This window comes from Hippocampus zosterae, chromosome 2 (genome assembly GCF_025434085.1).
Source record: "Hippocampus zosterae strain Florida chromosome 2, ASM2543408v3, whole genome shotgun sequence".
Taxonomy (NCBI): Eukaryota; Metazoa; Chordata; class Actinopteri; order Syngnathiformes; family Syngnathidae; genus Hippocampus; species Hippocampus zosterae.
This window is the reverse complement of record NC_067452.1, coordinates 7,129,307-7,147,240: the sequence shown is the minus strand read 5'-3', so window position 1 is coordinate 7,147,240 and position 17,934 is coordinate 7,129,307. Positions and strand designations below refer to the sequence as shown.

Below are 17,934 nucleotides of genomic sequence, written 5' to 3'. Positions count from 1 at the left end.
TACTGGGTGGACAGTAGAACTTTTGAGTTCATCGCCGCAAGTCAGGTTTCTCATCCACACAGGATCATTTACATGTCTTAGTTTTTACAGCAATTGCCTTTCCTGATGCGTTCAGTTTGTCCTTGCTTGAGGGTCCCAAACGTCGAGCTCTTCACTTCATGGGTGATGTGAAGTTGGCCAAGAAGAAAATCCGTAGTTGCTGGATGAAAGGCAGCACTATGCTAGCAACTCTGTGTGGAATAAAAATACACATTACAAACTGATGGAATGCTGAACCACCCCACCCCAAATGCAGATCTGCCACTGCTTAAGCATATCCGAACAGCAGCCCTGCAGGTCATCTTGATGAGCAAGCATTAGAGTGGTATTCTGTCGTGCATCGTGACACGGTCAAACATAATTAACTATATCGCCCACAGAGCATTGTCTCTTTATGCATGTGGCATACTAATAAGTTAGTGATATCACACATTGAGCATGCTAATAGGATGCAGATAATAGGCACCATTAAAAGTCTTACATTTTCTCCAAGATGGACAGGACGCCTTATAATGCGGAGCGTCTAGTGTATGAGCTAAGTTCCAAAGCATGACTGAGAACGCTTCTGGCCGACACGCTGTTTATTTAGAGAAAAGACGGAATGAGTGACGACAGGCATGCGGAAGTCCGCCAATGAGTAAAGGGTGTGCATGTAAGAGGATGCTCAAGGCATGTCCCTAGCAGGTGCCAGTGACCAATGAGGTAAAGGGTGGGCGTGTAAGAGGACGCTAAAGTCACGCCCCTAGCAGGTACCAGTCGCCAATGAGTGAAGGGTGAGCATGTAAGAGGTGAAGAGAGAAACGTGAGTACATTGTAAAATGGCTAAATAAAGTACAACCAAACTCAGTTTTGCTTCCGTTGCCTTTTTAAAACCGTGTTTTTAGCGTGCGTGCATGCATGCCGTATGTTTAAGCTGGCGTATGTTTTACCATGCCTGGCTGTGCCCAATAATATAGTGCGTTTTGTGTATGTGTCAAATACAGAAATAAAACCCCTTACTGAGACTGCACCCAACAACACGGTGCGCCGAATGGTCATGAAAATACGGTAGTCGTAGACTTCCTTGTCCTTACAGTTTGACAGACGATTTACGTTTTTCTCGTTCCTTGCTTTTTGCAAGCGTTTTTGGTTTGTTTTCACTTTTTCTTAGTTCTTTGTTACCAGCATCTTTCGTTGTACCTTGTCGGACTTGCGCTCTTTGTAAATAAATATTTGTGGTCAAATCTCTTGTCTGGCCCGACAGTTGTCAAATCCAATTCGGACTCCTAACAACAAATTAAAAGCAGGGTCAGAGTTTAGAGTTTTTACCTTTTTCGCCCTGAAAAAAATTAGGCCGCAATGAAAGGCATTAACTATTATTTCTGTCAATTCACAAAAAAAGTGTAGAGTAATCGTACAGAAAACGGATGTACCAAAGTCCATTTTTGTCTTTTTACCTCACTTCATCAAAACAGAAAAACAAACAGAATCTACTGTATACCTGTGGGATTCTATATATATATAAAAAAAAAAAAATCCTCATCTCACCCCTCGGGTGGTGTCCGTCCCTCATTCAGCTCGGGTCCTCTACCAGAGGCCAGGAAGCTTGAGGGTTCTGCGCAGTATCCTTGCTGTTCCCAGCACTGCACATTTCTGGACTGAGATGTCCGATGTTGTTCCAGGGATCTGTTGCAACCACTCATCTAGTTTGGGGGTCACTGCCCCGAGTGCTCCGACCACCACAGGCACGACTGTCACCTTTACCTTCCAGGCTCTCTCCAGCTCCTCTCTGAGCCCTTGGTATTTCTCGAGTTTCTCATGTTCCTTCTTCCTGATGTTTCCATCACTTGGGACCGCTACATCCACTACAACGGCTTTCCTCTGCCCTTTATCTATGATCACGATATCTGGTTGGTTCGCCATTACCATCTTGTCAGTCTGGATCTGGAAGTCCCACAGGATCTTCGCTCTGTCATTCTCCACCACCTTCGGCGGTGTTTCCCATTTTGACCTGGGGGTTTCCAGCCCATACTCCGCACAGATGTTTCGGTAGACTATGCCAGCCACCTGGTTATGGCGTTCCATGTAGGCTTTCCCTGCCAGCATCTTACACCCTGCAGTTATGTGTTGGATCGTCTCAGGTGCCTCTTTGCACAACCTACACCTTGGGTCTTGTCTGGTGTGGTATATCTGGGCCTCGATGGCTCTGGTGCTCAAGGCCTGCTCCTGAGCAGCCAGGATGAGTGCCTCTGTGCTGTCCTTCAGGCCAGCCCTCTCTAACCACTGATAGGACTTCTTGAGATCAGCCACTTCAGTTATGGTCCGGTGGTACATCCCGTGTAGGGGCTTGTCCTCCCATGATGGTCCCTCTTCCAGCGCCTCATCTTCTGTTCCCCATTGTCTGAGACATTCTCTGAGTACGTCATCCGTTGGAGCCTTCTCCTTGATGTATTCATGGAGCTTGGATGTTTCATCTTGGACAGTGGCTCTCACACTCACTAGTCCCCGGCCTCCATCCTTTCGGCTTGCGTACAGTCTCAGGGTGCTGGATTTGGGATGGAACCCTCCATGCATGGTTAGGAGCTTTCGGGTCTTAACATCCGTGGTCTGAATCTCTTCCTTTGGCCACCGTATTATTCCTGCAGGGTATCTGATCACTGGCAGGGCATAGCTGTTTATTGCCCGGGTCTTATTCTTGCCATTGAGCTGGCTTATTAGGACTTGCCTCACTCGCTGGAGGTATTTGGCCGTAGCCGCTTTCCTTGTTGCCAGTTCGAGGTTGCCATTGGCTTGTGGTATACCAAGGTACTTGTAGCTGTCCTCAATGTCTGCTATTGTTCCTTCAGGGAGTGAGACCCCTTCAGTGCGGACTACCCTTCCTCTCTTAGTCACCATCCGACTACATTTCTCAAGCCCGAATGACATCCTGATGTCGCTGCTGTAGATCCTGGTTGTGTGGATCAGGGAATCTATGTCCCTTTCGCTCTTAGCATACAGCTTTATGTCATCCATGTAGAGGAGGTGACTGATTGTAGCTCCATTTCTGAGGCGGTATCCATAGCCTGTCTTGGTGATTACTTGGCTTAGGGGGTTCAGTCCTATGCAGAACAGCAGTGGGGAGAGTGCATCACCTTGGTATATGCCACATTTGATGGACACTTGGGTAAGTGGCTTGCCATTGGCTTCAAGTGTGGTTTTCCACATCCTCATCGAGTTCGCAACGAAGGCTCTTAGGGTCCTGTTCACCTTATACAACTCCAAGCATTCAGTGATCCATGTATGTGGCATCGAGTCATAGGCTTTCTTGTAATCAATCCAAGCTGTGCACAGGTTGGTACGTCGGGACCTGCAGTCTTGTGCGACTGTTCTGTCAACCAGGAGCTGATGTTTGGCTCCTCTGGTATCTCTACCAATGCCCTTCTGTGCTTCGTTCATGTATTGATCCATGTGTCCACTTATCTTAGCCGCAATGATGCCTGACATGAGCTTCCATGTTGTGGAGAGACAGGTTATTGGCCGATAGTTGGATGGGGCTGCACCCTTCGAGGGATCCTTCATGATCAGGATCGTTCGCCCTTCGGTTAGCCATTCTGGGTGAGTCCCATCCCTCAGCAGCTGGTTCATTTGTACTGCTAGGCGCTCATGGAGTGCTGTGAGTTTCTTTAGCCAGTAAGTGTGGACCATGTCCGGGCCTGGTGCTGTCCAGTTCTTCATATCTGAGACTCTTTCCTGTATGTCTGCCACTGTTATGGTAACCGGGTTCTGTTCAGGGAGGTTGCTGTGTTCCTCTCTCAGGGTCACCAGCCATTGTGCATTGCTGTTATGTGCAACCTCCTTCTCCCATATGCCTTTCCAGTACCTTTCAGTTTCCAGTCTTGGTGGGTCAGCTCTGTTGTTAGGACCCTGCCACTGAGCGTACACTTTCGCAGGTTGTGTTGCGAACAGCCTGTTTATTCGTCTGGCCTCATTCTCTTTCGTGTACCGCTTTAGGCGACTGGACAAGGCTTGGAGCCTTTGTTTGGCAGTTTGGTCATATGGTCATACATCCAGATGACCATATATATATATATATATATATATATATATATATATATATATATATATTTAGGCGGCCCGGTAGTCCAGTGGTTAGCACGTCGGCTTCACAGTGCAGAGGTACCGGGTTCGATTCCAGATCCGGCCTCCCTGTGTGGAGTTTGCATGTTCTCCCCGGGCCTGCGTGGGTTTTCTCCGGGTGGTCCGGTTTCCTCCCACATTCCAAAAACATGCATGCTAGGCTGATTGGACGCTCTAAATTGTCCCTAAGTGTGAATGTGAGCGTGGAGGGTTGTTCGTCTCTGTGTGCCCTGCGATTGGCTGGCAACTGATCCAGGGTGTCCCCCGCCTACTGCCCGAAGACGGCTGGGATAGGCTCCAGCACCCCCGCGACCCTAGTGAGGATCAAGCGGTTCGGAAAATGGATGGATGGATATATATATATATATATATATATATATATATATATATATATATATATATATATATATATAATGTATGTATATGTTACCAGCATCACACAAGGGTGTGAGAGCCACTGTCCAGGATGAAACATCCAAGCTCCATGAATACCTCAAGGAACAGGCTCCAACGGATGACGTCCTCAGAGAATATCTCAGACAATGGGGAACAGAAGATGAGGCAGTGGAAGAGGGACCATAATGGGAGGACAAGCCCCTACACGGGATGTACCACCGGACCATAACTGAAGTGGCCGATCTCAAGAGCTCCTATCAGTGGCTAGAGAGGGCTGGCCTGAAGGACAGCACAGAGGCACTCATCCTGGCTGCTCAGGAGCAGGCCCTGAGCACCAGAGCCATTGAGGCCCAGATATACCACACCAGACAAGACCCAAGGTGTAGGTTGTGCAAAGAGGCACCTGAGACTATCCAACACAGGTGCCTGGCAGGGAAAGCCTACATGGAACGCCATAACCAGGTGGCTGGCATAGTCTACCGAAACATCTGTGCGGAGTATGGACTGGAAACCCCAAGGTCAAAATGGGAAACACCTCCGAAGGTGGTGGAGAATGACAGAGCGAAGATTCTTTGGGACTTCCAGATCCAGACTGACAAGATGGTAATGGCGAACCAACCAGATATTGTGATCATAGATAAAGGGCAGAGGAAAGCCGTTGTAGTGGATGTAGCGGTCCCAAGTGATGGAAACATCAGAAAGAAGGAACACGAGAAACTCGAGAAATACCAAGGGCTCAGAGAGGAGCTGGAGAACAACATCGGACATCTCAGTCCATAAATATGCAGTGCTGGGAACAGCAAGGATACTGCGCAGAACTCTCAAGCTTCCTGGCCTCTGGTAGAGGACCCGAGCTGAATGAGGGACGGACACCACCCGAGGGGTGAGATGAGGATTTATATATATATATATATATATATTATATATATATATATATATATATATATATATATATATATATATATATATATATATATAAAAAGCGGCTATATATAGCCGCTATATATATATATCAGTTGGTAAGGCATCGGTTTGGCATACGGGAGATGGTGGTTCGAATCCCGCTTGGGGCAAAAATAAGCATATAACACCATCCAGTGTGGGTCCTTGGGCAAGATCCTTCACGCTAATGCCTACCTCATACAATGATGAGAGACAATAAAACGAATGACATGCCGGCTCAGACGTCGCCCGGCCAAACAAGGTCTGCGTCAGGTGCTGGGGAACCAGAGCACCTTGATGAAAAATGGGCTACTGGAACAAAGCGGAGATGGGCGAGATGCGATAACATGGCTCTGTTGGAATGCTACTACTCAAGCAACCCTAGTCAGAGGGGTTACATGCAGAGAATGTGGGCTAAATGGTTACTTCGAAACCCACAGTCACGGTTGACCGCGAAACAACTAGTAGCTCAGTGTTCCAACATCCACAAACGGCAACTGCTGTCACAACTTGAGATTGATGAGGTACAACGCAGGTTCCATGGTGAAGGGCCCCAGGCTGCCAGATCAGAGGAGGAGGTCATACAAGAGATTGGGAGGCAACCCCCAATGAATGCAGATGATGAGATTGGGTGGCCAGCCCCAATGAATGAAATGCTGAGCGAGGCAGCAACTGACCTGAAAGCTAAGATCATGGCGAGAATGAAAGCGGGGCAACCTAGAAACCGATTACAACGGCTATGTGAAGTACCATCTGAAAGTCTCATAGAAAGTGTGAATGCAGCACTGAGGGCGATCCCTACCGTAACGATCACAGAAACCAATGAGCTGATATACGCTTCAGCATCAGTGATCCTGGAGACTCTGGGCTATAAGCGCAACCATGGAAGCCATGAGATACATTACCCACCATGGAAAAGACGGTTGGAGGCTAAGATCAAGGCGGCCCGGAAAGATGTGAGTCAAGATGTGAGGAAAGATATGGTACATCCAGATGACCATACCTGAAGCACTCGAAACTGCCAAACAAAGGCTCCAAGCCTTGTCCAGTCGCCTAAAGCGGTACACGAAAGAGAATGAGGCCAGACGAATAAACAGGCTGTTCGCAACACAACCTGCGAAAGTGTACGCTCAGTGGCAGGGTCCTAACAACAGAGCTGACCCACCAAGACTGGAAACTGAAAGGTACTGGAAAGGCATATGGGAGAAGGAGGTTGCACATAACAGCAGTGCACAATGGCTGGTGACCCTGAGAGAGGAGCACAGCAACCTCCCTGAACAGAACCCGGTTACCATAACAGTGGCAGACATACAGGAAAGAGTCTCAGATATGAAGAACTGGACAGCACCAGGCCCGGACATGGTCCACACCTACTGGTTAAAGAAACTCACAGCACTCCATGAGCGCCTAGCAGTACAAATGAACCAGCTGCTGAGGGATGGGACTCACCCAGAATGGCTAACCGAAGGGCGAACCATCCTGATCATGAAGGATCCCTCAAAGGGTGCAGCCCCATCCAACTATCGGCCAATAACCTGTCTCTCCACAACATGGAAGCTCATGTCAGGCATCATTGCGGCTAAGATAAGTGGACACATGGATCAATACATGAACGAAGCACAGAAGGGCATTGGTAGAGATACCAGAGGAGCCAAACATCAGCTCCTGGTTGACAGAACAGTCGCCCAAGACTGCAGGTCCCGACGTACCAACCTGTGCACAGCTTGGATTGATTACAGGAAAGCCTATGACTCTATGCCACATACATGGATCACTGAATGCTTGGAGTTGTATAAGGTGAACAGGACCCTAAGAGCCTTCGTTGCGAACTCGATGATGATGTGGAAAACCACACTTGAAGCCAATGGCAAGCCACTTACCCAAGTGTCCATCAAATGTGGCATATACCAAGGTGATGCACTATCCCCACTGCTGTTCTGCATAGGACTGAACCCCCTAAGCCAAGTAATCACCAAGACAGGCTATGGATACCGCCTCAGAAATGGAGCTACAATCAGTCACCTCCTCTACATGGATGACATAAAACTGTATGCTAAAAGCGAAAGGGACATAGATTCCCTGATCCACACAACCAGGATCTACAGCAGCGACATCGGGATGTCATTCGGGCTTGAGAAATGTAGTCGGATGGTGACTAAGAGAGGAAAGGTAGTCCGCACTGAAGGGGTCTCACTCCCTGAAGGGACAATAGCAGACATTGAGGACAGCTACAAGTACCTTGGTATACCACAAGCCAATGGCAACCTCGAACTGGCCACAAGGAAAGCGGCTACGGCCAAATACCTCCAGCGAGTGAGGCAAGTCCTAAGAAGCCAGCTCAATGGCAAGAATAAGACCCGGGCAATAAACAGCTATGCCCTGCCAGTGATCAGATACCCTGCAGGAATAATAAGGTGGCCAAAGGAAGAGATTCAGACCACGGATGTTAAGACTCGAAAGCTCCTAACCATGCATGGAGGGTTCCATCCCAAATCCAGCACCCTGAGACTGTACGCAAGCCGAAAGGATGGAGGCCGGGGACTAGTGAGTGTGAGAGCCACTGTCCAGGATGAAACATCCAAGCTCCATGAATACATCAAGGAGAAGGCTCCAACGGATGACGTACTCAGAGAATGTCTCAGACAATGGGGAACAGAAGATGAGGTGCTGGAAGAGGGACCATCATGGGAGGACAAGCCCCTACACGGGATGTACCACCGGACCATAACTGAAGTGGCTGATCTCAAGAAGTCCTATCAGTGGCTCGAGAGGGCTGGCCTGAAGGACAGCACAGAGGCACTCATCCTGGCTGCTCAGGAGCAGGCCTTGAGCACCAGAGCCATCGAGGCCCAGATATACCACACCAGACAAGACCCAAGGTGTAGGTTGTGCAAAGAGGCACCTGAGACGATCCAACACATAACTGCAGGGTGTAAGATGCTGGCAGGGAAAGCCTACATGGAACGCCATAACCAGGTGGCTGGCATAGTCTACCGAAACATCTGTGCGGAGTATGGACTGGAAACCCCAAGGTCAAAATGGGAAACACCTCCGAAGGTGGTGGAGAATGACAGAGCGAAGATCCTGTGGGACTTCCAGATCCAGACAGACAAGATGGTAATGGCGAACCAACCAGATATCGTGATCATAGATAAAGGGCAGAGGAAAGCCGTTGTAGTGGATGTAGCGGTCCCAAGTGATGGAAACATCAGGAAGAAGGAACATGAGAAACTCGAGAAATACCAAGGGCTCAGAGAGGAGCTGGAGAGAGCCTGGAAGGTAAAGGTGACAGTCGTGCCTGTGGTGGTCGGAGCACTCGGGGCAGTGACCCCCAAACTAGATGAGTGGTTGCAACAGATCCCGGGAACAACATCGGACATCTCAGTCCAGAAATGTGCAGTGCTGGGAACAGCAAGGATACTGCGCAGAACCCTCAAGCTTCCTGGCCTCTGGTAGAGGACCCGAGCTGAATGAGGGACGGACACCACCCGAGGGGTGAGATGAGGATTTTTTTTTTTATATATATATATGTGTGTGTGTACACAAAATGAAAAATCCACAATAGTTAATGTTTGATGTGAAGTGCATTTTCCATTGCATCCATTTCGTAATTAAAACAGTCAGATAATAAATGAATGGACATCCAAAAGAAATACAGGGAAACGTGGTGGACCCATTTTGATTGTTCTGGCTTTTAGCAATCTGGATAAGAATTAATTGGATGTTTCCTGGGCATCATAAATTCAAGCAGCAATGCTATGCAGCATTTTTGCCAAGCCAAGAACACAATCCAGGACCAGCTGGAGAAATGCCATTTGTTGGTACAGAAAGTCTCAGCAAGCTAAAGGTCATGGGCTGTTGAATCAACATTATAAAATGGATTTATGGGAGGGATATTGCACCACGGGTTTTACAGTCAACAAAATACACACTGGTCAAGTCAAGCAGGCCATAAAATTCTACCCGAGCTTGCCTTGAAAAGAAGAGAATACCGTTCTAATTCAAATATTACCTTCTTTCTTCATCAGTTATTTTTTGGGACGGAGGTGTGACATTTCCTCAAATAGAAGTGAAATCAGCATTTTTGTGGCAATCTGTATTAATTCGCGTGTGGTTGAACCCCAAAAAAGACATCAAAGTCTTTATTCCAAATAAAGTAAATAAAAGGTGACTTACAAACAAAGCACGATTAAACAAGGAAAATACAAAGTTCAACCAAACGGCAACTAAAAAATGAGGAAGGAGTTTCCTGTGAGACCTCGGAAAACACAAATACAACCAACTTGAAGCAGAATCCAGAAAAAGTAATGCACTTCAGCACATGTCAAAGACAAAGGAAACCATCTGGCCGCTCCCAGGTGTGGCCGCAGCAAATTTCCAAATTGATCCAAGGTATGACTCCTTGCTCACCTTCTCACTACACTGCAGAGGAAGCATAGAAAAAAAACACTAAAAGACAAGTGTAGCCGGGTCTTTGGAAAGACTGGACTGGACACAAAATAATTTTTAGGTGGGCTTTGTTCCCGACTGAACAATGAAAAATTGTTCAGCATTAAGATGAAAGACTGAGATGTTAACTTAATTTTAAGAGTTGGAAAAGGGATCTAAGAGATCAAAGAAAATTAATTAAGGAAAATTTCACCTTTATAAACAACAGCAGTGGCTTGCTTGATAAGGAAAGAGAAATAAAAATACATTATTTCCAAGCTCCAACAATCCATGAAACTTAAAAGTGCAATCATTACAATCCAATGTGATGAGAGGACACACTTACTCGACACTTTCCGGCATGTTGGGTGTATACAAAACACGTGGAAAAACACAAATGATCTACCCTCTAAAGAACATATACACAGTTCATATCATTTCACAATCAAAAAAACATATTTACATCTGGTAACATTGCGAAAACACTTACGCTATACAGCTGTTCACACGACTCACGAGCGGCAGATTTCAAACTCCAAATCACGATATTTTGCTCTACAAATACCATTCAAATAATTAATCACCCGTCCAAATATAACAGCTAACAAGCTTCATGGTAAAATAGCTACCAATTACCTGAATATCGCCAGGGTTACAACGACGATCATGGGTGTATCAAGTTGGGACAAGCACAGTTCAACGACTACCCTCCTTCACGTGCATGTCACCCTTACTTCGCTTCTTGGTCTGATTCCCACACGCTCTATATGTTCCCGCGTGTTTTCATCTAGCGTGGCTCTTAAAGTGACAGTGCTACATTTGTTAAACAATACAATACATGCTGATTTATATAGCGCTTTCACAACAGCGGCAGCTGTAACAAAGCGCTTTACAAAACAGTTAACATAAAGTAAAATAATAAACACAACACATAAACAAGGCAGCCTTCACTACAAAAGTCTAAGTATGGTTCACCTGGTTACACAAGCAACAGGAAAACAAACAAAACTCAAAGTGGATTATGACACCATCAACTTTCAACACACATACATTTTGCATTAAACATGCGTTGCCATGATTCCTTTTTTTATATGACCTACCATTTACTGCAGCTGAGTGAAAATAGAAGTAAAAGCAAAATGAAAATGTTGAGCTGTGAAAGTTAAATTAAATGTATTTTACATCTTTTATGATATGTAATGTATGCTTGTATTATTTTATTGTTGAAAGTGTGATCTTCAAAGTACAAATACATAGTGGCAAACATAGCAGCGGTGTATCTTTTCTTGCTATTAAACAAACATAACATGTATTTGATGCACTGTAAACATTTAATCAGCAAGAGAGACCTAAAAGAGATTGAGATAAATAATGTAAATGTAAATATGTAGGCACAAATATGAAGGTCCGACATTACATGCACAGATCATCAATTGCAGCGCCATCTTCTTGAGGTTTGTGATTTTATTTTTTTGTTTACAAGACTGTGTCTCGATCACAGTATTTGCCTCAAGATACCGAAAGACCAACACAAGAGGATAGCTTAAACTATATGGTGTCTTTGACAGGTTTGTGCACTTATTGTGTTGAGGGCTGTTTAAGCAGGGTTGTGACCATGAGGTTGCAAACTGGACTAAAAAGAAAAAATATATATACAGGTATACATCTTGTCAGCGCTCTCAGTCAGCAGTTTTTGTGAAGACTTTACAATTTTTTATATAAATAGTGAGAGCTTGATATGTGACACAGTTTCAGGGTTTTTTTTTCATTTACCGGTAACTGCAGTAGTGGGACGTGATGTTGGTTAAGGTACCCAAGCACACTTTTCGGGTACCGGTACTAGATTTGCAAACAGGTTTCAGTACTCTTGACTCCATGGACAAAATGGGCTTCCTACTAAAAGCGTACCAACCAAGTACAAACAGAAATTGCTGGACAAAACAAGCCAGGTGAAACAATACGAAATTAAAAGTGCTTGCAAAAGGCAAGGTACAAGAAAAAACAGAGAATACACAAACATAATGTCAGGAGTCCAATAACACAAAGCAAAAGATCAAGAGCAAAAAATGAATAAAATAATAAAATACAAACAAGGAACTGTGAAAAACAAGAGTGACTACAAGTGATATCGAGAGGTCTAGAAAACAACACTTGAGGCCCAATGGCAAGCAAGGTCAATAATCCAACAGAGACATACAAGCAAGGCTTGATGAGGAAACGCGTAAAAGGTGTGCCTGCTGGAGGGAAACGCCCTGCGCTTCAGCTGGAGCTGAAGCACAAGCAAAACGGACACAACAATGACATTAAGAAGTTGAAGCAGAGAGGATTAACAACAAAGACATGACACAAAAGCAAGATCTTCCCTATTTACCATGCTATTGAAGAGGATTTGAAAAATTTGAAGCAAATCTGAAAAACGCATTCAGATCCAGTACCGAATGGTGGAATATATCAGATGTTTCATTCATTCATTCATTTTTCAATCCACTTTATCCTCACAAGGGTCGCGGGGAGTGCTGGAGCCTATCCCAGCCGTCTTCGGGGGACACCCTGAACCGGTTGTTCGTCTTTGGTGCGCAGTGCACCAGAGACGAACAACATTCTACGCTCACACTCACACCAAGGGACAATTTAGAGTGTTCAATCAGCCTGCCATGTATGATTTTGGAATGTGGGAGGAAACGGGAGTACCTGGAGAAAACCCTCGCAGGCCCCGGGAGAACATGCAAATTCCACACTGGTAGGCCGGAGGTGGAATCGAACCCTGCACCTTTGCACTGTGATGTTGACACACTAACCCCTGGACCACCGGGCCACCCTGTTTCATTTGTAATCAACACGTTGTGTGTTTCGTTTTTTTGGGTGCAATTACAGTTTTGCTGTGAGAATCGGGAGACTGACAATTGCAGCAGGAGCGCAAACAGACTGAATGTTTTACCTATATTTGTAAATGTTGAGCTGCAAATTGATAGTCTGAATGAACTACAGGACTTCTGTAATTGTTTGTACATGTACGGAAAAGAAGAGCGATAACATTATGTACAGATATTTTGGATCAAAGTATAGGTTTGCCATTCAAAGATAGCCTGACGCACACACACACACGCACATACAACTGCTGCAAAACCAAACTGTGTATTATTTATTTTATTAATTGTTTTCCCAACTGTAACTGCATATACTGTATATCACTGCATATGTACATAGATTGAAAGAAAGCAAGAAAAATATTGTTGAGCGAGGCATCTGTGTGCCTGGATCCTTAGAGCAGCAATAACAGAATAACATATGATGTGTGATGCATCATTACAACTTGCTGGCCTAGTGGTTTTTCCAACATGGCCCTCCTTTTTCCCTATGGTCCTCATTCTTTGATAGACCAACTAAACATGTCCCTGCCTTAACACAATATAATTGCAAGAATGAAATTGAAATTGATCCTGCACCATACGGCTCATGGCCTGATGGGGTTGTCAAGGTTGCGACACTTTCACTTTCCTTTTTAAAGTAAATTGTGATTGTGAGTTTGTAATACTCATCCTTGTTTCTTTGTTTTCATTTTGTAACTGCCTTGTACGTCTAAAAAATAGATGCATTACTGGAATGGAAAAATGAAATTTTAAAGGTAAGGTAAGGTAACTGTTACTAATATTTGATGTATTGTTGTGTAGACCAAAGGGGTTTGAACACAGATGCAATATCACGAAGGGGAAGGGGGGAAAACCAAAAACAAAAAACAACAACAATGACAAACGTTTTTCCAAACAAATCTAAGAGAGTAAACAGCTTTTAAGTTGTGTTAATTTCTGAGCCGGTATAAAACACAAGTTGTTTAAGACTGGAGGACATGAGTGTACTCAGTGGAATATCGCAGAGGAAATTTGCTCAATATTTTGTTTGTAAATGTCAGGGGGATTGTTCCTTTAAAACATGAAATGATCTTGTCTACGTCTTCATCACACATCTACGCTGATGTAAGCCAGTCTGAGCTTGATGTGCTCTTCATTTCAGTTTACTCAGGGAATTGCAGCATATTCTCTTAAATCTGCACATTGTGCATCTGTCAAGGTTACGTAAATGATATGTACGTATGTACATGACATCTTGATTCTTTTCAGGGTTTCAGACACTTGGTGATTTATTTGCATCATAGAGTGCACTGAGGTGAGAGTGGGGGCTTTCAGAAATCTTTTGTGCAGACCTCGGATTGTTCAGAGTTACGCAAAATTTGGCTTTTTGTTTAATGTCATTATTGTGTAGAGTACATGATGTTTTTAAATTAGATTTTGAAGTAGAATGTTTGATGTTGAAGATTAGGGCCCCGAGAATGCATATGCAAGGTTTAATTTACCGGTAATTCTTTCAAGGGAGAGATTTTGGGACAACAATGTCTCTTTGCACGAGTCTGAAAAGACCTCGAAGTCATGAGGCACATTATCTTCACCACATCTAGGAAAGGATGTGTCTTTCTTGCATTTACTTTGTAAAGACCAGAGTAAGGTTTTGGCAACTGGTTAACAGCATGATACGATTGTCTAGACAAATTGTATGATTATTTAATATAGCCCACTGCAATTTCTTTTTTTTAATCACTCATTCAATGGTCAGTCCGGAGCACTAATCATGCAAAATCAATTAAAAAAAAAAAACAAAGAAAAAAAATGAATAAAAATCACAGTGTAATCATCATGCAATCAGGAGACAAGATGCATTGTTGGACTGAAAAAGTGCTTGAAGCTGCCACTTGAGAGTATGCATCATGCACACATGCCAGTCATACAAAGTAAATTGCATTTCAAAGACATTACACCAGAAGGCACACTGGCTCATTGCGCTTTCTGCTCATCAGACTCAACGTCACGGCAGCAACCTCATCAAACACATTTAAAACAATCATTATGTTGGAGCTTAGTATTTTTTGGGGGTGGGGGTGGGGGTCGGGTGGGGGGTTGCCTTCTTTTTGAAAAGCAAAATCATTTTTATATTTAAGCAACTTTGTTTTGTTCAGTGCAGTCATCTGATTAAGGAATTCCCATTGCCATACAAAAAGATTATTTTTCAACTAGAACATTTATTATGAAAGCCCCTTATACGGTGAAGTGAGAGATTTTCATTTGCTGAATACATGTGCAAAATATAAGCCAGTAGGACTGAATTGTGAAGGTACGGCATTAAACCGTTTTTAACTATTTCAATTGTACTGATATTTTTGGATGTGGTTAAAATGGTGCCTATTGATGCATTTTGGACTATCCTCTCGCACACAATATAAAAACTTGAGTGCCTTCATTTGCATCAGTTGCTATTCAGCGCGATTGCAACTCACTGCAAGTTATAATTATTTGGCAAATTTCTACCTCTGCGGCAGGCAGTTAGCTAGCTAGCTATGACTACAACCTGAAAATGCCCTTTCCCTGGATGCCACAATTTACAGAACAACTCTGATTCATTTCCTCAAAGTGTTGTGCATTTCGTGTTTATCATTACAGTCGTAAAGGGAAGCATTGTGCTTATATAACCAGCAAGAAGTATTTACGCCCAAATATGGCATCAACCAAAGACTGAATGTTGTGTGAGGTCATGTTGAGTGAACGGTTAACATTTTCTGAATTTTCTCTACACACCGACACAACACCAAGCAAGGAGGTGTGAAAATTTCAAGTTTACTCATATACACTACATATTTTTGTAATCATTCACATTTTGCGAAATTTATGATCAGCATTCACTTTCACTTACATCAATTTCTTGGATAATGTCTTTTATTTTGCTTCTTCCGTCTTTCATTTTGATCACTTTTACCCTCTCTTCCAGCGTCAGAGCTCTTCTTGTCCTAGCTGCTTGACACCCAAGGGTCCGTTTTGTAGACATTTTAGCAATGCAACGTTCTTGCGTCTGAAACTAACAATAACAAATACTTCCTGGACTACTGCGCGTGTATAAACCAGTGTGGTGGTTGCTCTTGCTGTTTCTGAAGCAGTACAGGTCGCTGTCGGATTAGACTTCGTAGTAGTGAATCTTGTCGCGAGGCAAGAGAAAAGAAAAAGATTTCGTATAACGCAACAGTTTTTTTTTCATTGTATGGGGGCAAGAGAGTGGGAATGGTGTTAATGCATGAATAATTTTTTCACATTAGGGGGTATTTTCGCCCATGTAGGTTTCGTTGCAGAGGAGTTTCACTGTACCGTTTATCCTCAATAGTGTGCTGTAGCCTATACCAGTTGTCTTTAGGTGAGAGACCGAGTACACCCTGAACTGGTTGTCAGCCAATCTCAGATGATTAATCTTCAAATTTAAATGAACGGGCCAACTGTAACTCAATTAATTCTCCCTAACCTCTTGATTCCTATCAACAAATATGCACGCAAACATGTCAAAGTAACCAGCAGTCAGTAAGCAGCTGCAGCAACACCCCCTCACAAGATGCTAGGCAATTTGAATCTACTGATCTTTCATCTTTTTTTTTCAAGTTGTTGGATTGCCTGTAAACGTTTTCTTTGACCTTTGTTTTTCCTCCTGTCTGATTTTGATGAGTTGACCTTTCTCTGATCTGTCTTTGATCAGAAGGAGAAATTCTCCCACCTTCTAAATTGAAAAAACTCCCTGGATCCAACTTTTAAGCATTCTGTGATCCTTCTGACTTGCACACCTCAGCACAGATTGTACATCTTGTTTGCTTTTCCATCCCAGTGACTGGCCAAACTCCTCCACTCCATCTAAAACTCGCTCATCTTTAAAAAGTTCAGCTGTCATTTGCCACCCATTAAAAGAGAAAACCGATATTGAATTGGTGAGCTTATCTCAGCTGCCTGGGCCACCTCACTCAGGTCAATTTCCATTGCTCCGTGGAATAATTATTGGTGAATACCATTAATAAATTAATCTCCCCTCAGTGATAGTGAGAAAACTGTTCCACGCCAAAATGTACTGTCTGCTTACTGGGCAAAGAATTGGTCGTGACATATGATCTGAGACTGCAAAGGAAATTAAACGAGAGAGATGCGGGTGATGGTGGTGATGGAAGCAGAAGTGTGGGCAGGTGTAAAGGAGATAAGGGAAACGTTGGCTGCACTCAGAAGATGATACTTCACTGAAAAGGAATGGCAGGGATAAGAGTTCAAATGGGCGAAGCGCTCAAGTGGGGCATTAATCACTCTTGTTCTGCTCCTGCCACTTCTTGATTTCACAGGATGAAAGGATGGTTCCAGCATTGGCTACCAAACTTCAAATTGAAGATTAGAATCGTTAAATGTTGCGGCAAGAAAGAGTCACACAGGAGACAAAAGAGGTGCAGTGGTCAAAAACTGTAACTCGGGCCTTTCTTTTGGGCTCAAAGCATTTAAATGTCAGGTTATTTTGCATTACTTGAATGCAAATAGTGGTTGTTGGGCCTCGAGATGACCTGCCCACCCAGTTAACCATCCTCTTTGTGTGTCTTTTGTCCAAATTGGGGTAGTCGGTGAGGTGGAGCATATCCCAGATGACTTTTGGGTGAGAAGCGATTTACACCCTGGACGGGTTGCCTGACAATCATTGCAACAACCATTCACACTTGTGGGCAAATTAGTCTTCAGTTCACCAAATTGGCATGTTTTTAGAATGTGTGAGGAAGCCAAAGTACTGAGAGAATACCCACACAATCATGGGCAGAAAGTGCAAACACCACACAAGAAGCTGAAGCAAAGATTGGAACACAGAACCTCAGAACTGCGAATTAGTCCACCATGCTGCTTGGGCCTGCCCAGTCATCAAATATGAAATCAAACAACTATCCGTCTGTCTTTTGTTATCTGCCCCTCTCTCAGGATGTGCCTCTGAGAAAGCCAGTCTGAATTATATGAATTGTTTCCAGAGGTGGCTTGTAACGTTCTACATTTACTCCATTAAAAAAAGTTTTTAAATTATTTCTCTGTGTAGTTTTAATGCAACATTATTTATTCGTGAGTGTTTTTGGTAAGAAACTTTTACTCTATTAGCTAAAATAATTTTTTTTGACAATATATTTTTTTATAATCTGTGATTGCTTGTTTCTAT

General features: G+C 43.9%; 1 protein-coding gene and 1 long non-coding RNA gene across 2 annotated transcripts in view; one reads left to right on the top strand and one right to left on the bottom strand.

The window, feature by feature from the left end:
* Nucleotides 1–7,565: 7,565 nt before the first annotated feature.
* The window catches only part of LOC127592365 (uncharacterized), an 80,936-nt gene continuing 70,567 nt past the window's right edge, over nucleotides 7,566–17,934 (top strand). Inside the window, exon 1 of the mRNA XM_052053064.1 lies at nucleotides 7,566–8,529. Within this exon, the coding sequence (XP_051909024.1) occupies nucleotides 7,591–8,529 (939 nt within the window). The 5' untranslated portion in view covers nucleotides 7,566–7,590. The remainder of the gene's footprint in view (nucleotides 8,530–17,934) is intronic.
* On the bottom strand, nucleotides 9,973–10,725 carry LOC127592687 (uncharacterized). Its single transcript, XR_007960177.1, has 2 exons — nucleotides 10,537–10,725; nucleotides 9,973–10,455 (listed from the first exon to the last, which is right to left on the bottom strand). It is a non-coding gene; the product is annotated as an uncharacterized LOC127592687 (long non-coding RNA).